This window comes from Nyctereutes procyonoides, unplaced genomic scaffold, assembly GCF_905146905.1.
Source record: "Nyctereutes procyonoides isolate TBG_1078 unplaced genomic scaffold, NYPRO_anot_genome, whole genome shotgun sequence".
Lineage (NCBI taxonomy): Eukaryota > Metazoa > Chordata > Mammalia > Carnivora > Canidae > Nyctereutes > Nyctereutes procyonoides.
The window spans coordinates 13,854,254-13,879,829 of NW_026575021.1; the positions used below are offsets into that span (position 1 = coordinate 13,854,254).

General features: G+C 44.9%; 1 protein-coding gene across 1 annotated transcript in view; it reads left to right on the top strand.

Moving 5' to 3' along the window:
* Positions 1-3,792: 3,792 nt before the first annotated feature.
* The window catches only part of KCTD8 (potassium channel tetramerization domain containing 8), a 223,053-nt gene continuing 201,269 nt past the window's right edge, over positions 3,793-25,576 (top strand). The window contains 1 exon segment of the mRNA XM_055341179.1: positions 3,793-4,712. Within this exon segment, the coding sequence (XP_055197154.1) occupies positions 3,794-4,712 (919 nt within the window). The 5' untranslated portion in view covers position 3,793.

The window sequence follows — 25,576 nt, forward strand, 5'->3', positions numbered from 1 at the left end:
TCATCCATTCACGGGGCCACTGCCTATATATGCAGGAAATAGTCGACAAACGGAAATGCTCTGTCTCTGGGGGGACCGGGCCCCAGGTGGGGATGGGGGAGGGCAGATGGCTGTAGCACACCACAGTGCCAGGACAGCGGGCGCCCCATCGGCCAGTGCACCTGCCCAGGTGTAAGCGCCCAGTGCTGTGGGAACACCGGTTTTGGTAAAAAGCTGAAGACTTCCAGAGAAAGGGCCATTCCAGCTGAGACCTCAGGGAAGAGATAGACAGGGGGAAAGGATTGGGGGGGGGGGGCGGGGGGCGGGTAGGAAAGGCAAGGCGAGCCTAGCAGTAGGCAAGACAAAGCTGCAGATTTCAGTTTGGAGTTTGGTTGGGGGGTTTCCTTGTGGGAGGGAGTGGGAGTCACAGGAATACGGGGAGACAGGGGATTAAGGAGAACTGCTCAACCAACATCGAAGGAATTATGTTAAGAAGCAATTTATCACATGATGCAACTCATTAAGAATTTCTTTTTTTTTTAAGATTTTATTTATTTTTTCATGAGAGACACACAGAGAGAGGCAGAGACCCAGGCAGAGGGAGAAGTAGGTTCCATGCAGGGAGCCCCATGTGGGACTCGATCCCGGGACCCCTGCCGTCACAGCCTGGGCAAGAGCAGGCTCCAAACCACTGAGCCACCCTGGGATCCCCTAATTAAGAATTTCTAAGATGATTGATTTAGAGTATGAATTTTAATCATTTAACCTTATAAGCATATTTTCTGTAATTAAAAAAATTAAAATGGATATTAACCTGATGATACTGGAGTCCTCATATTCATAAATACATATGCATATGTATTATATGTCCGTTTCATTGCAATTCTACAGTCTGTACCATACTTATCATGAGGGATCTCTCCCTCATGATAAATGGGCTTCATTAGTAGTGGTTTGAGGCACTATTATTTATTCATCCATAAAGGTTATAAAGCTCCTATTAATTCATTTTTCAGGAACAATTATTTTAAATTCCAAATACTTTGCGCTGTTAGCTTTTAAATGAAGAAGGTGAAAATCAATTCTACTTCTTAATTAGATCAGTTTATAAATTTGGGGGGATGGGCAACAGGCTTGAACAAGAGGACTGCGTGGAGACGCACGCTGTAAACCCAGTTTTGAGTCTCAGGGTTGGCAGATAATGTGATTTGTTCCTTCACTGGTGCACTAGGTTCTCTTAATCTCAGGTCACTTAACTTCAAAACTGAAGTGACATTTTCTGTAGGTGTGGCTTGTAAGGATCAATGAATTAGGTATTATTTATAATGCTCCAAAGAATAATCTATTATGTATAAAAGTTTGAAGTTAGTACTATTATCTCAAATCCCATACTTTTTTTTTTTTTTTTGGTGGATTCGGAGAAATCCCAAGTCGACATTTAGAACAAGAAAAAAAATTAAAGTCGCTCCATTATTTTAACTATTAATGGATAGAGTTCATCTGTAATATTATTATAATTAGTGAAAGAAACTACTTGGAGTCACAGTGTACAGTCTTTTCAGTTTTGTATTTTATAGTCAGTGATTATGGTTTTTTTTTTAAGATTTTATTTATTTATTCATGAGAGATACACAGAAAGAGGCAGAGACACAGGCAGAGGGAGAAGCAGGCGCCCTGTGGGGAGCCTGATGTGGGACTTGATCCCGGGTCTCCAGGATGAGGCCCTGGACTGAAGGCAGGTGCTAAACGGCTGAGCCACCCAGGGATCCCCTCTTAATGTTTTTGAATACAAAAGGATGCCCCAGGTGGATAGCCACGGGAAGGGAGATGTGTCATTTGCACTGCTATCCTAACTCTTTGGGAGGCGGGGTGGGGGTAAACGGAGAGAGCATCTTAAGCAGCCTGCACACCCTCAGAGCCAGGTGTCCTGGGGCCGGGGCTGCATCCCAGCACCCTGGGACCATGACCCAGGGATCAGGCTCAGGTGTCCTGGGGCCGGGGGTGCATCCCAGCACCCTGGGACCAGGACCCAGGGATCAGGCTCAGGTGTCCTGGGGCCGGGGCTGCATCCTAGCACCCTGGGACCATGACCCAGGGATCAGGCTCAGGTGTCCTGGGGCCAGGGCCGCATCCCAGCGCCCTGGGACCATGACCCAGGGGTCAGGCTCAGGTGTCCTGGGGCTGGGGCTGCATCTCAGCACCCTGAGACCATGACCCAGGGGTCCAGCTCTCAGCCTAACTCTGGAGTCCCACTTTCACCCGGCAGGCCACGGAGGCGCCTCTCTCCTGACCCTTCACCGCCAGCAACGCTGCTCCTGCAGACTGCACCTGTGAGGATTCCGTACAGGTGGGGATTCCGGTGAGCTCCCATCCCGGTAGGACCGTCGCGGTTCCAAGGCTAATGGCACAAGCCACTCCTCTCGCCCTGCCCTGCGGAGTGAAAGGGAGCCGGGGAGAGGTCAGCGCAGGGCGCTCACCGGTCCGCGCTGGGCGGCAGGGGCGGGACGAGGACTTCAGTTACCCCTTTTCCTCCGTAAACATTTTTTAAAGCATTTGAAATGTATCAAATAATGGAAAGATAAAAAAGAAAGGAAAAACAGTGACATTACACGCAGCCCCTTATTAGTGTTGCGGACGGACATCGTCGGCTACACGCGGCGCCCCTGGCTGCAGGTGCGGCCGGGACCCCCGAGGCCCGCAGGGTCCCCTCGCCCCGCCAGCTGCGGGAAGCGCGGCGGGAGATGCGCGGAGTGTTGGACGGGAGAGCCCTGGGGCCCCGACGCCCCCCGCCCCCCCATCCCTCCGCGGCCAAAGCAAGGGGGAGGGCGGAGGAGGACGGATGGACGGATGCGCGCGCGGATGGAGCGGAGGCGGGAGCCGCGCCGTCCGCACCCCGGCGCGCAGGGGGCTCCCCGACGCCCCCCCTCCTCCCTCCGCGGCCAAGGTCCGGTCGAGCAAAGGCGGAGGAGGAGGAGGAGGAGGAGGAGGAGGAGGAGGAGGACGGGTGGACCGATGCGCGGAGGGAGCGGATGCGGGAGCCGCGCCGTGCGCCCCCCGGGGCGCAGGGGTCCCCGACGCTCCCCGCCCCGCCCCCCCAATCCCTCCGCGGCCAAGGTCCGGTCTCCGGACGAGCAAGGGCGAAGCAGGAGGAAGAGCAGGAGGAGGACGGCTGGACCGATGCGCGCGGAGGGAGCGGGTGCGGGAGGCGCGCAGGGGGCTCCCCGCAGCCCCCGCCCCCGCCCCCGCCCCCTAGCGGGAGCCCCGCGCCCGGCGGCCGGCGCCTATCCCTTTAAGTGACAGCTGTGGCTCGGGGCCCGGTCCCGAGTTGACGTCAGCGCCGCCTCCCGGGCTGCGGGGAGCGGGGGAGCGCCTCCGTCCGCGCCCGGGCTGCGCTGCGGCCCCTCCCCCCGCCCTCCCCGCGGGGAGCCGCGCGGCCGCCCACGAGCCTCTCGCACTTGCCCGCCGTCGCCCGGGAGCAGCGGCCGCTGCAGCCCCAGCTGCTGCTCCTGCTCCTGCTCCTGCTCCTGCTCCTGCTCCAGCTCCTGCTCCGGCTCCTGCTCCTCCTGCGCCTCCTGCGCCTCCTCCGCCTCCGCCCGCGCGCCGCTCCCCCGATGGAGCCCGAGCGCCGCCGCCGCCGCCGCCGCCGCCGCCCCGAGCCCTGAGCGCGGACGCCGCGGCCCGAGCGAGCCCCGACGCGCGGGGCCGGGGAGCGGGAGGCGCCGGCCGGCGGGGGCAGCGGCGGCGCATGGCCCTCCAGGACCCGGGCGAGGGCGGCGGCGGCGGCGGCGGCGGCGCGGTGCTGCCCATCAGCGAGATGCTGGCGGCGCCCGCCGCCCCGGGGCCCCGCGCGCCGTCGCCCTTCCCCGAGGTGGTGGAGCTGAACGTGGGCGGCCAGGTGTACGTGACCAAGCACTCGACGCTGCTCAGCGTCCCGGACAGCACGCTGGCCTGCATGTTCGCGCCCGCCAGCCCCCGGGCCGGCGCCCGCCGGAGGGCCGAGCTGCCCCGGGACAGCCGCGCGCGCTTCTTCATCGACCGCGACGGCTTCCTGTTCAGGTACGTGCTGGACTACCTGCGCGACAAGCAGCTGGCGCTGCCCGAGCACTTCCCCGAGAAGGAGCGGCTGCTGCGCGAGGCCGAGTACTTCCAGCTGGCCGACCTGGTCAAGCTGCTGGCGCCCAAGGTCACCAGGCGGGGCTCGCTCCACGACGAGGGCTGCCCGAGCGACCTGGAGGACAGCGGCTCCCAGGGCAGCGGCGACGCGCTCCTGCCGCGGGGGGCGGCGGGGGCGCCCTCGGCGGGCGGGGGCGGGGGCGGGGGCGGGCGCGGGGGCGGCGGCCCGGGTCCGGCGGGGGCGGCGGCGGGCGCGGCGGCGGGCGGCCGGCGCTCGGGCTTCCTGACGCTCGGCTACCGCGGCTCGTCCGCCGCCGCGCGGGAGCTCCAGGCCGACGCCCGGTTCCGGCGCGTGGCGCGCATCCTGGTGTGCGGGCGCATCGCGCTGGCCAAGGAGGTCTTCGGGGACACGCTCAACGAGAGCCGCGACCCCGACCGGCCGCCCGAGAAGTACACGTCCCGCTTCTACCTCAAGTTCACCCACCTGGAGCAGGCGTTCGACCGCCTGTCCGAGGCCGGCTTCCACATGGTGGCGTGCAACTCCTCGGGCAGCGCCGCCGCCGCCAGCCAGTACCGCGACGACAAGGTCTGGAGCAGCTACACCGAGTACATCTTTTTCCGTAAGTTCCCTGCTCCTCCCACCTGCGCCGGCTCGGCCCCCCCCCCCCCCGGGCAGGTGTACTGGGCGGGGGGTGGGGGCGCTCAGGGCCCGGGCAGGTGTCCCGACGGGGCAGGTGTCCCGGGCAGGGGCTGGGTCACTACGGGGGGCGAAGGGTTTAGAGCCCGGGTTGGAGCCCGACGGGGCAGGTGTCCCGGAGGGGAGCTGGGTCACTACCGGGGATGAGGGGCTTAGAGCCCTGGCTGGAGCCCTGATGGGGCAGGTGTGGGGGGGGGCTTGCTTACTCCGGGCCGAGGGGCTTTCCCTGTACGGTTGGTCACGCAGCGCACGCGTTGGACGGGCTCGCGCCCTGGGAGCTGCCTCGGGTCCCCGTGGTCCGCGGGTGGGGGTCGGGGGTCGGGGGTCGGGAGCGTGTCCTCCCCAGCCGGTCCCTTCCTGAAGTTCTTGGTTTTGTCCCCGAGCGCCGGAGGGCGCAGGGGAGAAGGGAGCGCGGCGCTGGGCTCGGGCGGGATTGGGGGGGGGAGCCGCGGGGGGCTCGGTGGGGCCCCCCCGCGCTGTCTGCAGGCGGTGCGGGGCTGGCGCGGGGGTCACCGCGGCAGGTGCTCCCGAGCGCCCCAGGCCCGGGCGGGACCCAGGTGCGCTCCCCGGGCGGCCCCGCACCGCGGCGGAGGAACCGGGAGCGCAGGTGCCTTCAGCCGCGCGGTTGCAGGTTAGGGACCGGCGCTTGCGCGCGCGGCTGTGCGATTGTGCCCCCCCCCCCGCCCCGGGCACCTCAGGTGCAAAAGGGGGACCGAGGCCACTTTCCCGGGGCGCGGGGAGGGAGGGGATGGGCCGTGAGCTTCCGAAACCGGAGAATGAGCGTGAGGCTTTGGGAAGCGTTTGGCGCGGCGCTGTGTGCAGGGGCTCCCCGGGACCAGGGACTACGCCCGGTGTCCTGGGGCTGGGGGCTGGGGCCTGGGGGGGTGGCAGTCGGCGACGCTTGGAGGATGCGGGGAGGCCACCACCAGGGGGCTGTTAGGACAAGGGAAGAGCCCGCTGGGATGGCGGCAGGAACAGCATGGGCAACTCGCTTGTCGACTTCGGGAGAGTCTCCTTGACAGCCTGGGATAGAGACCAGCCTTCGTTGGTGCTGTTTCTTTTCGGAATTCACTCCCTGTTTGGAAACTGGACCGTTGACTGTTGCACTTTATGTAACTGGAGAAGTCGAAAGGACTTTTTATCTATCATCATCTACCATCTATCTAATCTATCTATCATCTATCTAATCTATTTATCATCTATCATCTATCTATCCTCTATATCTGTTATCTATCTATCTATGCACAGGTGCAAGCTTGATATTGGAAGGTGCGCATTGGTATATCCTAGTAATCTGGGAGGTAGGATGACAAAGCCCCCACACGCTGGGCCTGACTGTTGGATGGGTCCTGTTTAATAGAGCTGGATTTCCTGTGAAAACCATTTCCCAGAGGAGCGGAGAAAGTGCCCATGGAAGTCGTAGAGAAGGACACGCTTGTCCTCCTTATATCAAAGTGTTATTTGTTGCACAGTTTGCTGGAGAATTTGCCTAAAGGAAGGTGATAGTTTATTGCTTATGTAAAGTTGGGATCTCTTCTATGCATATTAAGGAATTAAGACATGTTATCTTTAGCGTCCCAGGTTACATTTTATCCTTTGTCAAGAGTAGGACCCTTATTAACATTTTGGCTCTTAAGCATTTATGTCATTCCAACGTGGATATTTTTCCAGGCATTTTAGGATGAGATGAACTTTTGACTCTCTTACGGCTAGAGGGTTTTTGTTAGAAAAGATACGAGCATCAGTGCTCAGTGGTTAAGATTCTTGCATTTTGGGATCTTTCACAAGTGTTGGCCTCTCTTTGTCTCCTGGAGAGTTGTGGACTTGAACACGTTCATTGCTTTATGCAGAGACCATAGGTTGTCTCCAGATTATGAAAACATCCCTTTAAAATAGTTTATTGCAGTGGGAAACTCATGCAATTTAACTAATTAGGTAATCTGAGATATTTGGAATTTAGGATATTTAACTTCGGGAGCCAGAGGAAGTGTCAAACAGAACAAAATGTCCATATTACAAATAACTACGTGTAGAGTGGTCACATAACTAACGAGTTCTGAGCTTCATTCATAAAAGTCCTAGGAATCTAAGCACCCCATAGCCTTCTTCACTGATTATTCTATGGGGGGGGGGGATACACATTCCCAGGTTAAATAACGTTATGAAGTGTATTCTAGTCATCGACTAACCAAAAGCAATATAAAACAAACCAATTTGTGATGTAAATTTAAATTGAATCCTATTGTATATGCACTTATTTTTTGTTTTGTGTAGATTGTAGCATATTTTCACAGATTTTTTTTTTGCATAGGATTTCTTTTAATATTGGTGAATGAGCATACACCGTAAATTTTTTTATATTTCCATTCCCTTCAGCTTAGGTAATAAGTATACGGAGTATAATAATTTTGTTTAGCAGTCTCTGTGTAAAAAAAGAAAAACCATCAGTGTTATTCATTAAAAACAAAATTATTGGGTGAACCTGTGTGCCGTGTTTTAAAAGGCAGAAAGGGAACTTCTTATTTTTTATTTCCCCTTTGACACAGTTTTTTCAACCGATATTTATTTTAGCGTATGACATGTATTATCACTCATTTTAACACTTTTTAAAATTCAGGCTGTGTGTGAAATTAGCAGCATGAAGCTACTCTGCAAACTGTAGAATTGTAGTTTACACACTGGGCCATCAATTTTAGCTCCATGGATTGTAGCTCCTCCCTCCCTCTCCCCCTTGGCCCCTGAGTTTCTATACAGAGGGGAAGACAGCGCTGAATGGTTCAGTAATTTACCAATTGTGTGATCCGGGTTAAATTATTTACTTCTTCTACGTCTCCATTCCCCTACCTGTATAGTGGGGGTTATTATAGTACCAGTGTTAGAGGATTTGAGAATACACGTAGACTGCTTAGACCAGCGCTTGACATGTGGTAAAGGCTTAACAAATGTTAGAGGTTGCGATGAAGAGTCGTATCACACAGAGTTTATTATTCTTCTCAATTTTAAATTTTAACTCTGTTATAAGTATAGTCAATTTAATTAGTTAAAGTTAACCAGGAAATGGTTTTGCAATTAAATGATAGCAGAATAAAGTCTCAAAGGTTTGACAGGACCGGGTTAATAACAAGTTCGTCCTTAGAACTTGGATTTTCCAGGCCAAGCTCAAGCCACCTGGGTTTGCCAGTCATACTACAGTTAGGTTTTTTGGATCGACTCCAACAGAACTCTCTTCTGATTCAGGGCCAAGAAGTGTTTTAATGCTTTCTACCAGAACGTGAAAGTTTGGTAATATTTTCTGACAAACACTGAGATTCATGATCTGCTTAAGTGCTTGTACCCAAGTCATTGGGTTCCGATGCTCAAGGTTATATACAGGCTATTAAACATTAAATACCAACTTCATTTGGCTAGATGGACGCTTTTATCTATTCTCAGAGTTGACTCATTATTCCACCTAGTCCTTTAGGCTCCGCAACCTATACCAATGGTATTACCATTCCATATTCCCCCTTTAACACTGAAGATTGTCCTTTCTTGAAAGAAAGGGGAGTGGTTTTTGTGCTTTCTGGTTTTTTTTGGGTGTGTGTGTGGGGGGTGTCTGCTAGATGTGCTTGTGGCTGTTTTCAGCTAGATCTGGAATACAAGATATTTTGCGTTGGCGTTTTGTACTACGTGGGCAATAAATGGTTATAGGCTTGGAATGTGCCATGCGGACTACTCAGAGTTAGGTCCTTTGTCCTCATCATCAGTGTGCTTACGCCGATATTTAAGCTCTTAAAGTGCTTCTGTTTTGTATTCCATATGTTGGTCGAGTAATATTTGGTGTGAAAGTATACATTTCTCGAAGGTGCATTTGATTTTCTTTGTTTGGTATGCACACTTTTTGTTGTGGTATGTGAGAGTGCCGGAACTAGGGATTAATGCGCTTACTGAACAGAGTTATGAATTCTCATTTGCATGGATTTTCATAACTATTCTTTCAAATCTATTTTGGGTTATTTGTGTTGGGTTGAAGTAGCTGGTTGAGTTGAAAATATTCAAATAGTCCTTCAGTCCTATGTGAGGAGACCCGTGTAGCCAAAGCTTTCTAAAAAAACATCTTTAAAAAGTCCCTCTATTTAGATGCATACTTTTAGAGTTTTAGATTGTTTTCTGGTCTAAACGTGGGTTCTACTTTTACCACCAAACATTGTATGGAAAAGAATTTTATTCATCGTCTTTTAAAAGGATGGTTCTTTTCCTCCTAAAGAGTTACTAGTTATTTTTATAAGTATAATGTGAAAATTTCTTTTGCAATCACATGACTGAATGACTTCTGAGTCAGTGGAGAAGAAGCAAAAGGAGCGGATGACTTTTTAAACATCAACATCCTGATTTCATGAAAGTAGGTGAAATAATAAAGCGGACAGAAAATGACAAAAACCTTGGAGTGCAAGAAGTCTGGAGGCGGTGCTATGGCATCGGCTCCTGTTTAAGGGCATTAAGCTTTTATGTCTCACATAGTACTGTCGTACTGTCTCCGAAGTCGATTTTTTTTAAGGTTTATTTATTTACATGAGGGGCAGGGAGGGGCAGAGGGAAAGGGAGAGAGGGAAATTCCAGGGGATTCCACGCTGAGCTCAGGGCCCCACACCAGGCTTGGCCTCAAGACCCAAGGTGAAATAAAAAGTCTGATGCTTAACCACCTGAGCCACCCAGGTGCCCCAGACTTGATCTTTTTCTGTAGGGTCATGACGTCAGCTTCCTCTGCTACTCCCTACAGCTTCTTATTGGTCAGTCGTTACTCAGATTATGAAGCCGACAGACTAAATGATATAAATTTTATTGGCAAAGTTCTTTTTCTTTTGTAGCTCAGATTGCCAGAACTCACAGTGTGTGTGTGTGTGTGTGTGTGTGTGTGTGTGTGTACACGCACACACGTGTGAGGGTATGCCTTAGTTGAAAAGAATCCTCTGGAAAAAAGAAAAATAATCTGCACGAAAATAAGCATCTATTATTATATATTTTACTGTCATGAGGTATTAACCGGCATTAGTTAAAAAATCTGGAAATGACTCTCAGCCTGTCATTTGAAAGTAGCTCTTGTTTGATTATGAAAGTAATACATGCATTTTTAAGAATTTTATAAAAGAAAATTTAAAAAAATCACCAACAGTAACTGCTGATAAAATCTTATTTTATTTTCTTCCAGTCTTTTTCCTATGCGCTATACAAATGGTTTACTATGCAAATGGTTTGTATGCGGTCTTTGTTTTGTTTTGCACATTAATTATACTTAATGACATTTCCCCGTGACATTAACATTTTTATTGGCATCTTAGATAATACAAGTATAATACATGTCCTTTGCCACAGACGGTATTATAAATAAGTGTTGGTGTTAAATATTTCCCCTGTAAGCATAGAAAATAGTTGATTCTTTTTCAAAATACAGAATGTGTAATAAAAAGAACATTTACCGTGACCTAATTTTGTGATGTATTTTACGCACATTACTTATTTACTTCTCATAACATTCCTTGACCTTGGTTCCCTGCCACTCCTGTTAGGAAACTATGATTTGAAAAGGTTACGTAACATCTGTGCGTCGTAGACCTATATGGGACTGAGATGGAGTTTGAGTAGTTCTTTCTTCAAAGCCCTTCCTCCTAAACATAAAAATTATACCTGTTTCATGCAATTTGACAAGTATATTTCGTTGTCTACTGAGTACTTACAACTTAGCTCTATAAGCAAACAAAGAAGGTAGTGTGAACTATATCTGAATCAAACATTTCTACGTTAAATTTCCTTAAGAATACAGTAAATAAATATTTTTGTCTTTGCTTGATAAAGGGTTAATTTTTATTGAATAAGGCTACCATATTTATGAATGTTTTTTAAAGTAAAGAAAACAAACCATTTGACTCAATTTAGCACTTTTTTGGGGGAACAAGTAGTATTTATAGGTTAGAGCGGCTTGAATTTAGACAGTGCTATGGTAGTCAGTCACATACTCCTTTTTTCTTTCTTTCTTTCTTTCTTTCTTTCTTTCTTTCTTTCTTTCTTTCTTTCTTTCTTTCGATTTATTTATTTGAGAGAGAGAGAAAGCACAGAAGGAGAGGGAAGCAGGCTCCCTGCTGAGCAGAGAGCCCATGTGGGGCTTGATCCCAGAACCCTGAGATCATGACCTGAGCTGAAGACAGACACTTAGGGACTGAGCCCCCCAGGCACCCCACATACTCCTTCCCTATAGAAAATTCATTTTCATTTGGTGTGTGAGAGCTCATTTTATATGTCCTATTCTTAGAAGGTGGTATACCGAAGAGGCTATTTTAGTTGAAATCAATTTTGTTAATTACATATAGTCAATTGGTTCTGGATATTGGTTAATGACATTAAATTATATACTTAATATAATTAACTTCAAAACAGTATTAAATACCAGCTGGGTATTGAGATTGACTTTTGGTATTTCTGAAGCCTTACTGTGGGAATACGTATATATACGTAAATAATATGTTCTTTTGTATTTAAATGTGTATCTGAAGGACTGGGAAAGTAGCATTTTAGGTTACCCTTCAGTTTACACTTACTTGCAGGTGTCATGCTTTAAACCCGCTTTTGAATGAACTTCAAGGTATTGGAGTGACCTGTCAGCATTTAGTAGCAGCCACATCCCGCCGGACGTGCTGGTGATTCTTCTAATCGAGTTCATTCTTTCATGAGTGAGAGGCTTTGCCGTCAGAGGTTTGGAAAGGAGTTCCCTAGAGAGGAGAACGACTTCATTCATTGAGTTTCAAAGTTACTCTAACAGGTTAAGTCACTTTGCAGGTCCTAAGGGTGATGGTGAACCTCCCTAACTGCTGACTCGAATAGACCTGTCTCATCCCTCTCCGTTGTAAACTTCCCATCATTCATTTTTGTGTGCGAGCATCTCATGAAACCTAATGATCCTACAAGGCTAGGTGTATTTTGCACCTTCGAAATCAAAAGTAGATGGGGTGTTTTATTCTGAGCTTGTATTACTTGCAAGTTTACGTCCTAACTGACCCATTGGGTCTTCTTAAGTGTATTCCTTGGTATCAAAGTCATGCGACACTGGGTGACCCTTGCGGTGGAGTCATTTTGCCCTCAGTCTCTCTGCTTGCCTGGGTGTGGGACCCTTACTACTGCATTCCTACAATATGTAATTTCCTTTCTCTCCCTTTATTCCTTTCTTGATAGATCTCATTTTCCCTAACTTTATTTATTTTATTTTATTTTTTTAAAGATTTATTTATTTATGAGAGAGAGAGAGAGAGAGAGAGGCAGAGACACAGGCAGAGGGAGAAGCAGGCTCCATGCAGGGAGCCCGACGTGGGACTCCATCCCGGGACTCCAGGATTGCGCCCTGGGCCAAAGGCAGTCGCTAAACCGCTGAGCCACCCAGGGATCCCCTTTCCCTAACTTTATTGAGACATCATTGACATGCAACGTTTAGAAAGTTTAAAGTATACAACATGTTGATTTAAATTTTTTTATATTTTACTTTTATTCATATCTATTTTTATTTATATTTTTTACATTACTTTTTTATATTTAAATTCAATTTGCTAACATATAGTATAACACCCAGTGCTCATCCCATCGGGTGCCCTCTTCAGTGCCTGTCACCCAGTCACCCCGTCCCCACTGCCCACCTCCCCTTGCACAACCCTCTGTCTGTTTCCCAGAATTAGGAGGCTCTCATGGTTTGTCTCCCTCTCTGATTTTCCCCACTCAGTTCCCCTCCTTTCCCTTATAATCCCTCTCACTGTTTCTTATATTCTCCGTATGAGTGAAGCCATATGATGATACAGCATGTTGATTTGATGCATTTATGTATTGATAAGCACTATAGTGTTGGCCAGTGCCTCACTGTCACATAATTACCATTTCCTTTTATGGGGTCAGAATGTTTAAGATCTACTTTAACAGTTTTCAAGTATATGATAACGGTATTTATTGTTAACTATAATCACAGTGCTGTGCGTTAGGTTCCCAGAACTTAATCATCTGATGATTGGAAGCTTGTACCCTTTGACCGACATCTCCCCATTTCCCCCATCTGTCAGTGCTTGGTAACCACAATTCTCTTCTGTTTCCACAAGCCTTGTTTCCTTAGATTCCATGGTCTAATTGGTATCATAAGGTATTTGTCTTTCTCCGTCTGACTTATTTCATTTAGCCTAATGCCCTCAAGGTGCCTCTGCGTTGTCACAAATGGCAGGATTTCATCCTTTCTCTTGGCTAGATGATATTCCGCTCCGTATACACCACACCTGCTGCACCTGTTCATCTACTGATGGACACCTAGGTTGGGTCCATATCTTGGCTAGGGTGACTAGTGCTGCGATAAACACGGGCGTGCAGACATGGCTTTGAGGTCCTGTCTTCATTTCCTTTGACATGTGACAGTCTCGTTTCATGTTGATCTTCGGCATTAGTCCTCTCCTTGGAAACTGGCACCAAAGTCTTCTGTGTTCTCAGCTCCCGGTGCAGTGGCTACTACACATTAAGCACCCAACAAATGTTACTTTTTTTGAAAAAACAGTGCGAATTAATGAATGAGCCAAAGATGTTGGCGGTTCCATGGAGGTAGTTACTGACTTGAGATTTAGTATCACTTCCGCTTATTGCGGGATTACCAGGCTGTACCCCCTCCTCCCCCCAAGGGATGAGACCTATGACTAGGAATGAGAGAGATGTTGGATTTAAATGCTGATCTCAGTTAACTTTATCTAATTGTGAATTATGTTATTAGGTATGAATGTATTAGCAAGAGGCAAAGACCCGAGATGTTGTTTCGCAGGTTCCTATGGAGAATGAAAATAAGTAAAAATGTCAAGAAAAATAGGGGTGCAGATTAAAATAATGTCACAAACGAACTTGTTAGCCTTATGAACATACGCACAGAGGCCCACACTCATTTATTTATGTTTAGATGGTATGAAGGATGTTGGGAAAATGCTCCATGCTGCAACCTCTCTGCAACCACGTTGCTGAGGACTTGCTTTTCACAACATCTTAGATGTGGAGAGGCTGCTACCCTCCAGACGTAGTCCGGTCCTGCTGTGGTGAAATATAAGGCCAGGGATTATCTGACTACACTGGTAGGTATTTGCAAAGGCGAGGACTTGGTTAACTATTTTGCAATCTCCACTCTTAGTTTTTAAAAGGAACCTTAAAATATGCCTAACAGGTATTACTATTTTATGATTTGCAGTATTTTTTACTTATATGCTTTGACCTTGTGTCAAGGTAGTTAACAATCATCACTCAGCTTTGCTGGCAGTAACAGCACACGCTTTATGATACTGGTGAATGCTCATTATTTCAGTGTTTATCCACCAAATTTAGTTCGATGCTTGCTCAGCAGTTAAACTTAGAACGTTATTTCTACCATATTGTAACCATTCTCATGATAAAATCTATTTCAAGGGGAGAAAGTTAAATAAAACAGAAGACTATAAATTTAAAAACCGTATAGTATTGACTCCTTGTCACCAGAAGAGTGGGTGATTTTAGTTGTGTTACTTCCATTTCTTTCACTAGTTAAAATAACCAAACCTTGAGCATAGATGGGATTCACAATGTATTGCTTTTTCTCATCATTTTGGATAGCTGGAAAGCGGTAGTTTCTGGCATAAGGAGGATAGGGAGAGCAGTAGTGTGTTTAGGGGGAGACGGTACCAGAATCTGCTGGTTCCCACTCCGAAGAAGTAAAAACCTTGAACACTATGAATAGTTCCCTACTTTTTGGTGGATTCCCTGACAGATTCTGAATGGAGCTTTGAGATCTTGGGAAAATAACTTAATCTCCCTCCTGAAGGGAAAGTGAGGGAAAATGATACTCATGGCTCTGTTATGAGGATTAAATTAAGAAATCAAATAAAAACACTTAGAAGAATATTAGGCACAAATTAAATGCTCAATGTATGTTAGGGTCTCAGATCACATAACTAATCCCATTTCTGTACATTATTAATTCTCAGCTCCAGATTTCTTCTCTTTTCCTTTTTGAGTAAATTGATCACGGTACCTATTCAGATTGCTCTGAAAAGGTCTCATCGTCATCATTAGTAAAATTTTTACAAAAATTATTGACCTACGAAGTATAAAACCAATGTCAGAATATCATTAAAGTAAATTCATTCTAGTTGGTTCTTCGTTGCTTAGGAAAAAAAATTATACTTTTCTAGGTTTAGTGCTGGCCACTGGTCAGTTTGGACACAATTTACAAGAATGCTGGCATTCACTGGTTATTGTCTCAAACTATGGTCTGTATTTAGGTAAAGCACCTCTTAATCATATTTCATATTTGTATTTCCGGTGAATGCATTTTGATTTGATTTTCAGCAATTTTGTGCAAGCGAACAAATTGTTAGAGGGCCAGGTGGGCTCTAACATTGCTCAGAGTTTGGGCACTTGGCCAAAAATCTTAGGCTAGAAATTGGATTTAAGTACGTTATTTCCGCAATTTCGAGAAAACCGTGTGTGCTTTCAACTCATCAGCTCCTATTGAAACTCTGCTACCCATTTGGAATGTCAGCTTTTTAGTTGCTGGAAGCCCAGGTATTTGAAGGGAGCCGGGAGATGTGCGGCAGATGCTCAGAGCCACTCGGAGGTAATCCTCCCATAGTCTGACCCCTTTCCTTCTGGTTGGTGGAAGCTGCGTCTAGGAGGTCTCTACACGTGGAGGGTATGGATCATACATGTGATTCCAGTGACTTCTGTGTTGTTTCTAAGTTTAGGGTGTCCAGTGTGTTACTTTGACACGTTTATATGCTGTATTGTGATTGCCCGGGTGTCAGTAGTTACCACGTTACCCGGTTAGAGTGCAGTTGGCGGTTAGATCCTTGGGGCTTATTTGCCACGGGCTGCGGTTTGCACCATTACACACCATCATTCTTAGTGCTTCCCCCAACGATCCCCTGTCATCACCACTTTACTCCATTTTTCACAGGTTTAACTTTGTAAGATCCCGCGTATAAGTGGCGCCGTAGGGTCCTCATCTTTGTCTTACACAAAGGTGCTTAGTTAGTCCAGGTTGCTAGGGTGACGTGCTCCAGGCGCCTCCTGGTGCTCACAGTCAGCAGTAGATCCCTCCGGCTGGAGGCTGACGGTGCCACGCCGTGTGCACCTGCCACACCTTTTCAGTGTGTTTATGCCCTGGTGGACATGTCCACACCTTCCCGCCGAGGCCCTGTTTTCACTCCCTTTGGGGATAAACTCAGGAATGGAATTGCTGGATTGTGTGGCGGATTTTTAATTCTTCGAGAAACCTCTGCGTTGGTTTCCTTAGTAGTCGGACTGATGTTTGTGGGTCCCACCAACGATGTGAGGGGGTGCCTTCCTCACCATGTTCTTGCCAACACCTGTTGTCATTAGCACATGACAGATGGCCATTTAGCAGATGTGAGGTGATGTCTCACTGTGGTTTTCATTTGCGTATTTCTCATGATCTGTCATGTTGAGCGTCTTTCATTTGCCTTTTGGCCATTTTGGTGCCCTCTTTGGAAAAATGTCTGATTAGTTCTGTCCATTTTAAAATTATACTGTTCACTTTTTACTAAATTGAGTTCTTTACGTATTTTTGATTTTAATCCCTTTTCCAAGATATCGTTGGCAAAGATTCTGTGGGTTGTTCTTTCTTTCTTTCTTTCTTTCTTTCTTTCTTTCTTTCTTTCTTTCTTTCTTTCTTTCTTTTTCTTCCTTCCTTCCTTCCTTCCTTCCTTCCTTCCTTCCTTCCTTCCTTCTTTCTTTCTTTCTTTCTTTCTTTCTTTCTTTCTTTTTCTTTCTTTCTCCTTCTTTCTCTTTCTTTCTTCTTTCTTTCTTTCTTTCTTTCTTTCTTCTTTTTCTTTCTTTTCTTTTCTTTTCTTTCTTTTTTCTTTTCTTTTCTTTTCCTTTTTTCTTTCTTTCTTTTCCGTTTTTTTTTTCCTGTGCAGAAAGAAGCTTTTGAGTTTGATGGAGTTCCATTTCTTGATTTTTGCTTTTGTCGTTTGTGCTTTGGGCATCCCATCCAAAATATCATTGCCGAGACCGATATCAATCAGCTTCTGCCCTGTGTTTTCTTTTATTTTTCTTACATGTAAAAAAATATTGAACTATAACTGCCATACAATATTATATTGTTTCAGGTGTACAACATGTTGGTCGGACCATTCTATACCTTGCTCAGTACTTATCACAGTAAACGTAGTCACCGTTTGTCACCATACGATGTTATTGAAATCTTCTTGACTATATTCCCTGTGGTGTACTTTTCATCTTGGTGACTTCTTTATTTTATAAGTAGGGGTTTGTAACTCTTACTCTCCTAGATCTCTTTTGCTCATCCTCTGGCAATCACCAGTTTTTTCTCTGTATTTCAGCGTCTTTTTGTTTGCTCATTTTTTTTTTTTTTAGATTCCACATGTAAAGTAAAATCATATGGTATTTGTCTTTCTCTGACTTAGTTCACTTAGCTTAATACCCTCTGAGTCCATCCACATTATTGCAAATGGCAAGATCTCCTTCTTTCTCATGGCTGAGAAATATTCTACTGTCTATATACCACATCTTGTTTATCTGTTCATCTACGGATGGACTCTTGAGTTGCTTCCATGTCTTAGCTTTTTGTAAACGATGCTATAATAAACACGGGGGTTGTGTGTGTGTCTTTTTGAATTGGCGTTTCTGTTTTCTTTTGGGTGGTGGGATTACTGGATCATATAATATTCCTATTTCTAATTTTTTGAGGAATTTCTTTACTGTTTTTCAGTTGGTTACACCAATTTACATTCCCATGAGTAGTGCATGAGGGTTCCCTTTACTCCACATCCTCGCCAATACTTGCTATGTCTTGTCTTTTTGGTACTGGCCATTCTAATGGGCGTGAGATGACATCTCTTGGTGATTTTGATTTGCGTTTCCCTGATGATTAGTGATGTTGAACATCTTCTCAAGTGTCAGTTGGCCATCTGTATGTCCTCTTTGGAAAAATGTCTATTCAGATCATCTGCCCAATTTTTAATCAGATTTTTTTTTCTTGGTGTTCATTTGCATAATTTTAATGTATTTTGGATATTAGCGTCTTACTGGATATATTATCTGCAAATATCTTCTCTTATTCATTAGATTGCCTTTTTGTTTTGCTGATGCTTTCCTTAGGTATATGCAGGGTTTTTTTTTTTTTAAAAAGATTTTATTTACTTATTTATGAGAGAAATAGAGAGAGTCAGAGACACAGGCAGAGGGAGAAAGAAGCAGGCTCCATACAGGGAGCCCGATGTGGGACTCGATCCCGGGTCTCCAGGATCACGCCCTGGGCCCAAGGTAGCGCCAAACCACTGAGCCACCGTGCAGTTTTGTTTTTTTTTTTTAGTGTAGTCCCAATAGTTTGTTTTTATTTTATGTTTTTATCTTGAGCATAGTTGACACCCACTGTTACATTGGTTTCAGGTGTACAACTTACCCATTTGACGAGTTTATACATTAGGCTGTGTTCGCCAAGTATAGCCATCATCTGTCCTGTTACATCACTATTACACTATCATTGACTATTCCTTATGCTGCACATTTTTTTTTTTGCTTTTGTTTCCCTTGCCTGAGGAGACAGAGCTATAAAGATGTTGCCAAGGCTGACATCCAAGAGATTACTGCCTGTGTTTCATTTTAGGACTTTTATGGTTTCGGGTCTCCCATTTAGGTGTTTAATCCATTTTGAGTTTATTTTTGTGCATGGTGTATTAAAGTGATTCACTTGCATTCTTTTGCATGTGGCTGTCCAGTTTTCCTAACACATTTGATGAAGAGACTGTCTTTTCTGTATATTTTTGCTTCCTTTCTTGTAGATTAGTTGACTGTATAAATAGGTATGGGTTCATTTCTGACCTGTATCCTTTTCCATTGATCTGAGTGTCTGTTTCTGTCCCAGGACCATACTGTTTTGATTACTACACCTTTGTAAAACATCTTGAAATCTCAGATTTTTGTGATACTTCCAGCTTTGTTCTTTTTTCTCAAGATTACTTTGGCTATTTAAGGTCTTTTGTGGCTTCACACAAATTTTAGAGTTATTTTTTCTAGTTCTATGAAAGATGCTACTGGTATTTTAATAGAGATTGCATTAAATCTGTAGTTTGCTTTGGGTAGTATGGATATTTTAATGCTATAATTATTCTAATCCATGAGCCTGGTATATCTTTTCATTTGTTTGTATTATCTTCAATTTCTTTCATCAGTGTCTTATAGTTTTCAGAGTACAGGTCTTTTCCCTCTTTGGTTAAATGTATTCCTAGGTGTTTTATTCTTTTCGGTATAATGGTAAATAGGGCTGTTTTCTTAATTTCTCTTTCTGCTACTTTGTTCTCTGTGTATAGCAATGCAGCAGATTTCTGTATATTAATTTTATTTCATTTTTTCATTTTTTAAATATTTTATTTATTTATTCATGAGAGACACACACAGAGAGAGAGGCAGAGACACAGGCAGAGGGAGAAGCAGGCTCCACACAGGGAGCCCAATGTGGGACTCGATCCAGGGACTTCAGGATCATGCCCCGGCCGAAGGCAGGTGCAAAAGTGCTGAGCCACTCAGGGATCCCCTGTATATTAATTTTATATCCTGCAATTTTACTGAATTCATTTATTAGTCCACATAGTTTGTTGGTGGAGTCTTTAGAGGTTCTAGGTATAGTGTCATGTTATCTGCAGTTAGTGAAAGTTTTACTTCTTCCTTGACAATTTGGATGCCTTTTATTTCTTTTTCTTGTCTAAGCGTGATTGTGTGTGTGTGTGTACATATGGGGATTTTTTTTGAGGAACATCAGTATAACTCCATGGACACCATGGGCAATTAAAAATGTTTGCCCTCTAAACTGTGGTTGAATAAAGACATTTATTTCAGAAAAATGCAATACTTCTATTGATCTTGACCTCTTGTTGAACTTGTCTATTTAAAGACAAACTCAATATTTTGAAAGTTATAATACTTTTTGCTTTCTGTATTACACTTGAATCCCTTTCTGAGAAACTTTACCACTTGAAGAAATGAAAAGTCTATTCAAGAGTTCAGATATTGCTGTATACTCTTACAGATGTGGCCTATTCTGTGTGGAAAAAAAATTCTCTAGTCAAATTAAAACGAAGATGTCTCCTAGTCACCTTTGACAGGTATTCCATAATTAAGATTGGATTTGAATTTGAAATGGTTAGGTTGTATTTCTTTTTATTTCAGCCAAGGGAACCTGTGATGGGTTGATTTAGCATGATTCACAGACAGTGATAAAAAGATCCATATTTGTTTTGTAACAAGAAGATACGGAATTTGTTAGCAGTTGTTCATGTTGCTGGTAAATGTAGCCATGGATAAATGTGGTAGGAAGTCCAACATTGAAGATTCTGTAGTAGGATCATTTAGATTTCTTCTACCGGACTGCTGTATTTCTAAGACATATAAGAACCATTACAAAATTTCAGTTTTTAGTTCCTGTGTTAGCGTGTTTGGATCGTAAAGTAAACTTAGTTATTTTAAGCTATCTGTTTTATAGCTCCTACCATCAAGCCATATTTATCACAATTATAATTTGGCACATAGCGTTCATACTGAGAAGCTTAATAATACTCAGTATTTGCTAAAACTAAAAAGAAACCAATAACCAACCAACAAACACAAAAAACCAAAAACGTATTTACCCATCCTGTTTGTGGTACTTTGTTAACTGCAGCCCTAGCGAAGTAATACATCCATTTCAAACTCTTCATATTGCCATACATCTGGGTAAAGTTTGAAAATACAATGATTTTTAAACTCCCTCTGTTTTGCAGAGGTCTTGGTTACAGAGAGTGGACTCCATGCTAGATAATTTAAGCTGGAAAAAAACTTACTGTTAAGTGTAATGTAGATAGCACATGCATTCGTTGGGAGGGCTGAGCTGCCAGCAGCGATCCCCAACCACACCGTAGGATAGGGCTGTCCTGGGTGGTGTTGCCACGCAGTGATGCGGGAACTCAGAATTAGGCAGCTGCTGTAAGGTGCAGGGGCTGGGCACACCATCTCTGCCATGGTCTGTAACCATCAGAATAAAATCATCCATGCCCCTGCCTGTCTCTCCTTATGCCTCAGTTCACAGGGTCTGGGTTGCAATCACCTACGGAACTCTAGTGAAAAGAGAATCTAGAAATATGTCTTTAAAGACGAGAACAGCTTGAGTGGCTCAGTCGGTTAAGAGACTGACTCTTGCTTTCAGTTCAGGTCGTGATCTCAGGGTCAGGATTCCCGGCCCTGCCTGCGCAGGGAGCCTGCTTAAGAGTCTCTCTCCCTCCCTCTGTCCCCCTCCGCCTCTCCCTCTCTCCCCCACTGCACACTCACTCACGTGCTCTCTCTGTCAAAAAAAAAACAAAACAAAAAACAAACAAAAAAACAAACAAAAAAACAGCAAACATACAACAGAACAGTAATAACGAATCTTTACGCCAAGTTACCAACATTGTTCTATGCATGTCTAATTCTTATTTTTATTGTTCTTCTTGAGATTTAAACCACTCAATTAATTATAAACTATACTGGAATTAAAATTAAAAACTGAAAAAAAAATTAAGCCATTTAGTCTCTACCAGCGTGTCCTCATAGACAAACATTCTGATGTATTTAACGTATGCTCTCATATTTTTGTGTTCCTGCAAGATGTGTATTGTTTTATTTTCTTAAACTACTAGTGGACATGTACTTTGTTTCTATAAGAGCTTTGTTTTAAAGACTGCTTCATTTTTACGGGCCCATCTGATCCAACTGGTTATTTCTAACTGCTGCAAGTTACTTTCTGGCCCATATTTTACGTGACCAACCTCTGCCTCCACCGATCTACACTCAGATTGCCTCCCTCCTGACGATGGCCAAGTCCCCTCTGTGGTCTGCTGTGAGAATTCTTTGACATACACATCGAGGCAGGTGATTACCAGGTCACCGGGGGAGCATGCACCGCCTGGATTTAGTAGTCAGGTTGCTGTCCACGAGCAGCGCATCGGGATTCCATGTTGGCCTGCCAACACTTGGCAAAATTCTAATGGCCAATTCTAAGTTTTCTAATTGTGGCAAAATCGAGGAAAAATGATATTTCGTGGACATCTTGAATTGGAGCTCTCTCATTCATAATGCTGGAAGTAGTTTTTAGTTCCCCAGCCCCTGTAAATTAGAAAAGCACTGGCAAGACTTCGAGCGTGCCCGTCAGGAGGATGCGCGGGGCTCTGTCTCCATGGCCATCTTCTCTCTCCGCTAACATCCAGCCGCAACAATCGCATCACCCACACCTGCTCCTGCACCGTGTGAAGAAGTGGCCCTTCCCGCGTGTGAATGTTCTGCTAGCCTTTCTCACGATGGGGAGACAGACGTCCAGGCTCATCAGCCCTGCCGACGTTTTGGGCGATGTGAGGTCTGGAGGTGATTTCTCGTGGAGCGGTCACCCAGGATTTGACACATCGCTGTGTATGTTCTTTGCCCTCAGTGAATCCATAGACAGTAGCAGGGGGGATATTTGGATAATGTCAGTGAGAGCTTTTGTCCCAAGAATGGGAGACTGTGGGGGCACGCAGCATCTCCCCCACCGTGCAGACAACAAAGACTTTTTTTTTTAAAAAAAAGGAATATAAAGCTATTTACTGACCACTGTTTACCAGTATTTACAATAAAGTAAACAATATACAGTTGGATAACATTCTGACTACAAAGTTCTTGTTTTTCCTGGTTTCTGCTGAACCAGTAGTTCAAATACTGAGAAGATTGAGCCTACATGTTAGGAATGAGTTGGGATGAAGAAAAAACATGCAGGTCAAGAATTTGGATTATGGAAGTCTATCCACCCATTTTTTCCAGCAGGTGCTCAAAGACTCTTTCTTTTTAATTTATTTTTTATTTTTTATCTGGCATAGCATGCATTTCTTGTGAAGACTATCTGGAAGCACCTGGTTCTGCTGTTGAGTAAAAACCATCTTCCTTGTTATTCTCTGTTCATTGTCTGCTCATGGTCTTGGCACTCCTCGTCTCCCGTGGCCACATCTGAAGGAGGCGCTAGGTGCTGCACTCTCTGTGCAGCAGCTCGGACCTCACCGCGCACATCTTCACTCTGCAGGTTCAGAGGTGAGGGCGGCTTTGAGGGTTAAAGACTGCGGATGAAAAATAAAATAAAATAAAATAAAATAAAATAAAATAAAATAAAATAAAATAAAATAAAATAAAATAAACAAAGGCTGCAGATGGCCAGTCTTGCAATGTCTTTGGCAAAAGAATTTCACCCTCACGGCGGTCGTGCACTGTTGGTCAGTGTCACAAGTGAATTAGGATCAATCAAAATCTTGTGTCATAATCATTTTTAGTCTCTTTATTTATTTTGAAGACTATCGTGTGGCCTCTGCGAGTCCCTCATTTCAAACAATGTTTTAGGAGTTCGGTGCCAGCTTTGTCAGCAGGGCTGTCATCCTTTTGTGAAAGAGTTATGCCTTCTGCTAAAGCTGCAATTTTATAGTTAGAGTTTGTGGTTGCTATTGTTTTTTTTTTATTTTTAAAAAAGATTCTATTTGAGAGAGAGCGAGAGAGATTGAGCACGAGCAGTGGGAAGGAGCAGAGGCAGAGGGAGAAGCAGGGTCCCCATGGGGCTCAATTCCGGGACCCCGAGATCATGACCTGAGCCAAAGCTGCTTAGCTGATGGAGCCCTCCAGGTGCCCCATTGCTATTGTTTTCTTAACATAAATTTTTATACTATGAAGACTTTAAGCATAATGTAAAAAAAAAATAATTGTTAATAAAAATTCCCATATATTCATCTTCTAGATTCAACAATAATCAAAATATCACTTCATCTCTCTGATTTTGTTTTTGCTAATGCATTTTAAAGGAAACCCAAAACATTGTTGTTTCATTCCTACATACTTTAGTGTCTAAAACCAAAAACAAGAATATTTTCTCATATAACCACTCTTCCACTCTCAACTCCAACAAGACATGTAATAATTTTTGCGAAAATCTGATACATAATCCACAGTCATGTGTCCAGGATTGTCTCAAAGATTTATTAATAGTTATTTCTTTTTCCTTTATTTCTTTTTTTTCCTTTAAACTTGGGACTCTTATCTGTTATTTTTATGTGCCTGTCTCTGGGGATCCCTGGGTGGCTCAGTGGTCTACCGCCTGCCTTGGCCCAGGGTGTGATCCTGGAGTCCCAGGATCGAGTCCCTCGTCGGGCTCCCTGCATGGAGCCTGCTTCCCCCTCTGCCTGTGTCTCTGCCTCTCTCTGTCTCTCATGAATAATAAATAAAATCTTAAAAAAAAAAGAAGCTTGTTATATGCCTGTCTCAATATAGGCTAGCTTGCTCGTCCTCTTTCTTTCTCTTTTTCTGTCCCTGTCTCTACATGTAGTGCTGTCCAATTGTTTACCGAAATAGGCTCTGTTGGCCTAATTAATGCACCGTGTTCTAGATATGGCTACTCGCTTTCTTGCGACCTCATTTAAATTGTTCTTTTGTCTCTGCCTTTTCTGTAAATGAACATTAACTCAACCTTGATTAGATTATGCTTCCCCCCCCCCCCCCGGCAAGACTACTCATAGGTGATTCTGTGCAACTCCATTAATATATTAGTTCACAGGTGACCATTCCACAAGTGTCAGGTTGTCCCCTTTTTAATGGTAATTAATCTGCAGATGTGAGTGGTGATCCCTTCATTGTCAGTGCCCAAGTAACATTTATCTAATGGTTTTATCATTGCTGACCGTTGCCTGATGCAGATATTATATTAGGAGATGTCAAAATAGTGATTTTTCTTATTTTATTGTTCCTTACACATTTGTTAGGTGGAATTTTATAATGAAGAACTTTCTCTCAAGAATTACTTAAAATACAGTTCATAGAGGAAAGGCAGGGAAAATGCATATAATTCTTTCTTACTTCTTGCCATTTTCCGCAGTAAGACCTGGTTCTTGAGTAACTTCCAATGATCCTCAGCGAGTCATTGCCATTGGTTTGATTTTTCAGGGCCACCCTTTCTCCTTCCTTCCGGTGTGGTTGTCCTCATCCTTGTTCTTCAACTTTGCTGCTGCTTTTCTCAAGCCCCCTCCCTCCCTTTCTCTCTCTCTCAAGTGTAGTTGTGAAATCGTGAATATTTTGTACTTAAGCATTTCCATCAATGACTTTTGTTATTTTGGATACTCAAACTGTTCAGCCTCTGACCAATGAGAGACTCGGCACTCTTTTGACACAGGCGCTTAGGTTCTTGGAAGATCACCTGCCGTTATGTGGTTGCCTCTTTGAACTGCTTCGGCTCATGGAATGGAAGTAGCTGGATTTGTCAACTCTGTGAGTTTCCAAATTCTAGGGCTCTCTTCCAAATTCTCTTTTAGCTTTAGGCAAAGGGAGGAAAGAGCACCTGTTTTAGAACTGAGTTCTCTTCTGTCTCTCCTGGAAGGTTTGCTAGGTGGGTCTCTCTTCTAAGGCTTTGCTGAAATGAAGCAGGAAGCAAATATTCTGAAATTTCCTAGCATTATTTGGCATGTGCCTATCTCCTAAGGCACAGCAGATCATAATTTGTCCAAAAGGTCACCATCACATAGTAGTTGTTGTCAGTTTTCCCATTGGTAGCGTCTTTATCCTGGTGCCAGCCACCTGACTGCCTCCCTGCTCCGTGGAACCAGTACTCTGCTTTACATTTTGTCATTGCAGCAAATGACTGTGTTCTCTAGTGTAAGCTGTATGCCTAAGCTACCTAAAACCAAATGCACTTTAGTTAGTTTAAGCTGAATGGGATTTATTAAGGATATG